Source organism: Chrysochloris asiatica, unplaced genomic scaffold, assembly GCF_000296735.1.
Source record: "Chrysochloris asiatica unplaced genomic scaffold, ChrAsi1.0 scaffold00390, whole genome shotgun sequence".
NCBI lineage: Eukaryota > Metazoa > Chordata > Mammalia > Afrosoricida > Chrysochloridae > Chrysochloris > Chrysochloris asiatica.
In genome coordinates, this window is record NW_006408908.1 from 1006836 (window position 1) to 1014848 (window position 8013).

Consider the following 8013-nt stretch of genomic DNA (forward strand, 5'->3'; position numbering starts at 1 on the left):
GTCATTTTTCTCAGCTCAACCATCAACACTCATGGAAGCAGCCATTAAGAAATCAAACCATATATTGCATTAGGCAAATCTGTACATGACCTCTTTTAAAATGTTAAAAAGCAGAATGAGGACAAGGTGCCCCTGATCCAAGCCATGGTATTTTCAGTCTCCTCAAGTGCATGCAGAACTTGGACAATGAATAATGAAGACCATAAAAGAATTGATGCATTTGAATTATGTTTTTGGAGATAATACTGAAAACACGATGGAGTACAAGAAGAACAAACAAATTTGTCTTGTAAGAAATGCAGCCAGAATTCTCCTCAGAAGCAAAGAATGATGAGACTTTGTCTCTCATACCGTGGGCATGTTAACAGAAGGGACTACACCCTGGAGAAGGACATCTTGCTTAGTTAGATGGAGGGTCAGTGAAAAAGAGGAAGCCTTCCAATAAGATGGGTTGACACAGAGACAGCAGTGGGCTCAAATGTAACAGTTGTGAGGATGGTGCAGGACTCAGCAGTGTTTTGTTTTGTTGTGCATAGATAGGGTTGCTGTGAGTAGGAACTGATCTGATGGTGCTTAACAACAACGATGACATGGGTATAACGAAGGAACCCAGGTGAAGCAGTGGTTAACTGTACTGTCAACAGTTCAAACCCACCAGCTGCTCCATGGAAGAAAGATGTGACAGTCTGCTTCTATTAAGATGTACAGCCTGTGAAACCCTATAAGGTAGTTTTGCTTTGCTGTTTAGGGTCAGTGTGACTCCAAATGGATACAATGACCATGGGTTTGTGGTTTTCTTAGGTAAGGTGAAGTAGTAGTTAAATGTTTAATTGTTAACCAAAAGGTTAGCAGTTCAAAGTCACCAGTGGCTCTGAGAGAGGAAAATCTGGCAGTCTGTGTCCATAAAGATTGCAGCACCTTGGGAAGTTCTACTCTGTTCTACAGAGCTACTGTCCATCAGAATTGGGATCGACTCGATGGCAGTGGGTTTTTTGAGATTATGGAAAGAGGTGTGTGTACTTGATCTCTAAGGGGCTCAGAGAACAAAAAGTTAGGTTTTGCATTGGATTTAGAGCATGAATGGAATTTCCATAAACATAGAATAGAGAAAACACTTTAGACTGTAAAAACTGTTGCCTCAAAGTTACAAATATCTGTCTAGCGGCTAGAAAGAGATCTGGACTGTATCATAGATGCCACGCTAAGGAGTTAGGACAGGACGGTATATTGTAGGTTATTTTTAGCTGTGAAGGAGGAAGAGTGTGTGTGGTGAGGAGATATTCAGACACAATGCTTTACAAACTACAGCAGTTTAAACCTGCCACCAACTTTTAACAGAAATAGATCAAAGTTTTTGTATATAAGAATTTAGTATGTGATAAATAGTAGCATTTCAAATCAATGAAGGAAAGGATAGATTGTCTGCAAATGGTGGTGGAATACTGGCCAATTACTTGGAAAAAAAAAAATTAAATCCCTTCTTTATAATTTCTTCTCCAAAATAAATTTCATAGATAAAAAGAGTGAAATGTAAAATATGAACCCATAAAAGTATTAGAAAATACCTACGTGACAAGATAATTCTCAGAATTTTTTGTGTAGATGATTTAATTATTCACCTGCCATTATTAAGTGCCTAGTACTACGGTAGGTGTTCTTGTGTGGTACTATAGGATAAGCACTGGACTGTTAACTGCAATGTCGGTAGTTCAGATCCACCAACCACTCCAGAATTCCCTATGCAGGGTCACTATGAATCGGGACTGACTCCATAGCACTTAACAATAACAAGTACTACAGTGCAGACTTCTGTAATCTTCTGGGCTTGAGAATAATGTACTTGTTGAATTCATAATCCCACTAATTCTGGAATTCTCTATCAAAAGCGAGGATGGTGAGACTTCATCTCTCATACTTAAGACATATCAGGAGGGACCACCAGTCCCTGGAAAAGGAAATCATGCTTGGTAAAGTGAAGGGTCTGAGATAAAAAGGAACACCCCCAATAAGATCGACTGACACAGTGGCAGCACCAGATGTGACAATTATGAGGATGACACAAGGCCTGGCAGTTTTTGTTCTGCTATGCACAGGGTTGCTATGAATCGGAAGGGACTCCAGGACACCTTGCAACAGTAACTATCAGACTCTGTTGTTTCATTTTTCTTTTTCAGTCACTTAGGAAAAAGAATGGTTAGCTGTTTTATTACTTTATAACAATTTGCTATTTACCTTTTTGAAACATAGTCAAATTGCATTAACTTTGTGAAGTATTGGAAGACAAACAACATTTAGCTTTTCTAAAGAAAAGTAAGAAATTAAAAATTTTAATAATTTAAAATAATTTTTACTGTAACGCTGGTTAATTTTTTACATTTATTTGGTATCCTTGCTTTTGGAGTGAATGCTGTTTTGCTTTCAAATACACCTCTGCAAATTTAAGCCAATATAATTTATTCTTTATATCAAAACAGGTTAATGAGTTTTTTAGTATTTTTAAACCTATGAAATAGACACCATTCTGAAAATACTGATTAATGTATATAAATACTTGAACATAATGTAATTTCTGTTTTAAAAGACAAATATACTTTCTTTAACATATATGAGCCCTGGTGTGGCACTTAGGATAAGCACTGGACTTTAAATGCAAGATCAACAGTTCAAACCCATCAGTTGCTTTTGGAAACCCTATACAGGGTCTCTGTGAGTTGGAACTGACTCGATTGCACACAACAAGAGCAGCAACATATATGATGGGGTTTCCAATATAAATCATACATGGAATTGGCTGTTTAGATCCCAAATGGTTGTCCTTTGGAAATGCTTGTCATTTCCATCTCTGAAGCTTGTCCAGAGAAGACTAAGCAAGAATTGAATGAGTTGGATGTTTTATTTTTCTTGGAAATTGACATTCTTGTTGAGCATGTACACTGAAGACACACCAATTCAATAGTTTCTCCATGTACATTTCAGTGCCATGGATCCCATCCTTTGGCTTTTATTTTAGAGCTGTTCTCATCCTCCTTTTCTAAGTTGTTCTTCCTTCCCTTATGACATAAACTCAGTGCCCCCAAGCCTATTGAAAATTCTTTTTTTATTAGAAAATAAAAAAATAATTGGTTTTATTTTTGTTGAAAACACTTACAGCAGTGTATGCACCAACTCAACAATTCTGCCATGTACAACTCATTAACATTAATTACATTCTTCAAGTAATACAATTATTCTTACCCTCCTTTTTGGAATTGTTCCTCCCTTCGTAACATAAACTCACTGCTCCCTAAGCTTTTGAGTTGCTGGTAGACTCTGGCTGATAACCTGAAGGTCAGCAGTTTGAAGCTGTCAGCTGTTCCACAGGAGAAAGATGAGACTTTTTGCTCCTATAAAGATTTACAGCCTTGGAAACACTGTACGGGGTCATTATGAGTTGGAACCATCTCCACGGCACATCACCACTACCACTATTGTCGGTTTGATCCCATCTAGATAGTTCTTTAAAAGAACACAATGCTCAAAGCAGAACATTCTTTACTAATTAAGCTAAACTGTTTGGTTTAAAGAACACATCTTGGGATATTTTTAGTTAAAGGTTTAAAGAATATCTCAGGGTGATAGATTTGGGGTTCATCCAGGCCCAGTGACTACAGAAAGTCTGGATTCCATGAAAATTTGAAATACTGTTCTTCATTTCTGCCAACTTTGTTCAGTTATTCTTTGGGTCTCGTGGCTTAAAAAAAGAAAGGGTATTTTTTTTTTTTTTTTTTAAGAGGAATTAAGTTTTATGTCGAAGAGTCAGAAGTTTCTTGAAAATATGTGACTTTGTTTCTATTTTGAATTTTAAGTGAAAACTAATTTGTTTCTTACATTAAAGTATATGATTCTACTAAAACAAAAACATGTTTGATTATCTTATAACATATAAATTTCTGAAATTCAAGGAACTATTTTGGATATTGTTTTCATTATCTGCAGGATCTGTGGCTTCAGGACCCCAACTTTTGCCAGTGCGAGCACTCAATGAAGTCTTCATTGGGGAGAGTCTCTCATCCAGGTACTTTTAAACCTGAGCTCTTGGGTTTCGAATGTGATGTTTTTGCTTTTTGCTTTAAATGTATATTCAGCTTGTATAGTGTGGTTAAGAGCTGTAAATAATCTAATGAAAATAGTTTCCAACTCTTAATACATATTAAGAGGATAAATGGCTTGGGACCATAAATTTCTTTGAAACTTGAGGGTAAAACAAAGTTTTATAGATAAATGGGAGAGACCTTTAACTTATCATACAGGTTGTTTATAATGTTTAAACCAGTGATAGGCACTAGGCATACATTTGCAATTAAAATATTTGTAAAATTTTTATAGACAATCTATGTTAAAATTTCCCAAAATTTTCTTAATAATGTTCATTAGAGTTGATTTGTTTGCTTGTTTTCATAAGTCCAGGATCCAGTTAAGGATCACACGTTGCATTTGGTCTTCATACATAGTTCTTTAGAATTATTTAGTTAAGAACAATTCCTTACCCTTTTACCCCCTTTATTGTCAGTCATGATATTAGTATTTTTGAGTGGTCCAAGTCACTTGTCTTATCTAATGTCCCTTATTTTTGAATTTTACATTTTTCCATCGTATGATAAGATTCAGATGAAACATTTTTGGCAAGAATATTATATAGTGCTGTAACCTAGTAAAGCCCATCATAAAGCAAGTGTACTGACAGTTTATCATTTGTAACTATTACAAACAAACAAAAATTAAAATTAGTAGAGTTCCTTATGAGGAGTTTAAAATATAATTTCTGTTTTATTCCTGATAAAATGTTTTGTAGGAGTTGAATGTAATTTATGCTTAAGGTGCCAACATACTTTTTCTCAGACCTTTTTGTGTGACATGAGTTACCAGATACCTAGTGAATACTAGAACGTAATGAAGGGGATCTGGTAGCACAGAGAGTTAAGCATTAGACTGCTAACCAAAAGGTTGGTAGGTTGGACAATAATGATTTATAGTCTTAGAAAAACCTATGAATCAGTTACTCTGTCCTGTGGGGTCACTAAGAGTCAAAATCAACTGCAGTAAATGGGTTTTGTAAAATTTATTACTTTACAAAACTTGCCTTCTCATTTTGGGGATTTCACTAAATTTTTATGGAATCAGGCTGCCATATTTTTCCCCACGGAGTGGCTGGTGGGTCTGAACTACAAACTTTTGGGATAGCAGCTGTGTGCTTTGACCACTGCACCACCAGGGCTCCAGTTACTTATGGGTGGGAAAGTAGAGATGAATCTCTGGCCCACGTTCCAGCTCTTGGAGGAAGCAGCTGATCTGTGAAAGCCATGTAGTTGATTCCTTAAATTTTGAAATGTGGTTTGCTGCAAGCCATACCCTTTTATAAATAATCATGATGAGGAAAGTTTGTCTTAAGTAAAAAACAAAAAACAAAAAACAAACCCCCCCCCCCCATATTCTAGCCAATAACTTAAATCAAGTAGCCTTGAAAAGAACAAAATCTAATTCAGTAGAATGATTGGAAACATTTTTAAGTTGCTATAGTTATTCTGATTTACATAATATTAAATTTATTCAACAAAATATATTTTGCATTTGCTGTGTGCATGCATGGAGTCCTGGTGTGGTGCTATAGGATAAGCACTGAACCACCAGGACAGTTAGAACCACAAGAACAGTGGTTCAAACTCACCAGCTGTTTCTCGAAAACCCTATAAAAGTCCCTATGAGTCAGAACCAACTTGGTGGCACACAATAACAGTAGCATGTGCATGCACAAGTGTAATGCTAATTTAAAATATGGAAGTAGTAAAGTTATTAATAATAGTATTTATTCTTCAAATTATAAGTTATTCAAGAAAAATATATAGTTAAATGTAAAGAGTATACTAATATTTTAGCATTATAAGACTTGTGCTGTATATAGTTTTTTCTTTTGATACCTGTCAAGTTTGAAGTACTATTGATAGAAGAGAAAGGGCAAGAAATGTAATTCTAGTGATATAATCTAGGTAGTATTGACAGAGAGGGAGTCCTGGTGTGGCGCTGTGGATTAATGAGCTGGAGTGCAAAGTCAGTTTGAACCGCAAGGTCAATGGTTCAAGCACACCAGCCACTCCTTGAAAACCACATACAGGGTCACTATGGTTCAGAACAAACTCAAAGGCACTTTAACAACAACAAAACATTGACAGGGAGTAAAAAGCAACCACTTTCTTATATAGAAAGTCTGCTTCTTCATTGCAAATACCTTTTAAAACAACATAAAACACAACTATACATACAGACCTTCCAGATGAAATACACATAAGTCAAATTGACTGTTATGAGACGCCTTGGAAAAGCTGCATATCATCAGCCAAAACAAGGCCAGGGACATACTGTAGAACAGACCATCAATTGCTCTATGCAAATTTTGGGTGAAGCTGAAGAAAATGAAAACAGGTACATGAGCCTTTAAAATATGAACTTGAAAATTTCTCACCTGAATTTAGAGATCATCTCAAGAACAGATTTGGTACAGTAGACACTAAAGACCAGAGATCAGAAGAGTTGTGGAATGACATCAAGGACATCATACAGGAAGAAAGCAAAAGGTCATTAAGAAGACAAGAAAAAAGGAAAAGACCAAAATGGATGTCAGAAGAGACTTTCAAATTTGCTATCCTGAATAGCAATGTTAAAGCAAATGGATAAATGAGGAAGTAAAAGAGCTAAACAGAAACTTTCAAAGTGTAGCTTGAGAAGACAAAGTCAAATATAATGAAATGTGCAAAGAACTGTAGCTAGAACATCAAAAATATTTCTTAGAAATTTTCAGGCTGAAAGAAGTATAGAAAATTTCAAGCCTCGACTTACAGTATTGAACAATTCAATGGACAACATGTTGACTGATGTCAAAGCATCAAAAGAAGGTAGTAGGAATACACAAATTTTCTGTAACAAAAATAAATGGTCAGTGTTCAGCCATTTCAAGAGGTAGCCAGTAGTACCAAAGAAGTTCAAGATGCACTGAAGGCACTGGCAAAGAACAAGGTTCCGGGAATTGATGGAATACAGATTGAAATCTTTCAACAAACCGATGTAGCACTGGCAGCACTCACTCATCTGCACCAAGAAATTTAGCCAAATGATTGAAAGAGATCCATATGTTTGCGCCTTCCAAAGAGAGGTGACCCAACAGAATGTGGATATCTTCAGAGAATATCATTAATATCCCATGCGAGTAAAATTTGGCTAAATATGATTCAAAAACGGTTATAACAGTTCATTGACAGATAATTGCTAGAGATTCAAGCCAGATTCAGACAAAGACATAAGATGAGGAATATTGATGATGTCCTATGTATGTTGGCTGAAAGCAGAGAATAACAGAAAGATATTTAACTGTGCTTTATTGACTTTGCAAATGCATTTGGCTGTGTCTCATGACAAGCTGTGGACAACATTTACAAAATAGAAGTATTCCTGAACACTTAATTGTGCTCATGAGTAACCTGTACATAGACAGTTTTTCAAACAGAACAAGGGAACACTGAATGTTTTTAAATTAGGAAAGGTGTGCACCAGGGTTCTATTCTTTCACCATACTTATTCAGTCTGTATGCTGAGCAAATAATGTGAGAAACTGGATTATATTAAGAAGAATGTGGCATCAGGATTAGAGTAAGACTCATCAACAACATTTGAAATGCAGATGAAACAACCTTTCTTGCTAAAAGCAAAGATTTAAAATACTTTGACAAAGATCAAAGACTACAGCCTTTGGTATGGGTTGCCCCTCAACATAAAACAATCCTCATCATTGGACCAATAAATAATATCTACTAGTAAATGGAGAAAAGATTGAAGTTGTCAAAGACTTCATTTTGCTTGGATGCACTATCAACACTCATGGAAGCAGCAGTCAAGAAATCAAATGACGTGTTGCATTAGGCAGTCTGTTGTACAAGACCACTTTGAAGTGTTGAAGAGCAAAGATGTCAGTTTGAGGACTAAGGT

General features: G+C 35.9%; 1 protein-coding gene across 1 annotated transcript in view; it reads left to right on the forward strand.

Moving 5' to 3' along the window:
* NADK2 (NAD kinase 2, mitochondrial) overlaps positions 1 to 8013 on the forward strand; it is a 108548-nt gene that overhangs the window by 63359 nt on the left and 37176 nt on the right. The window contains exon 4 of the mRNA XM_006876551.1: positions 3976 to 4054. Coding sequence (XP_006876613.1) covers positions 3976 to 4054 — 79 coding nt within the window. The remainder of the gene's footprint in view (positions 1 to 3975; positions 4055 to 8013) is intronic.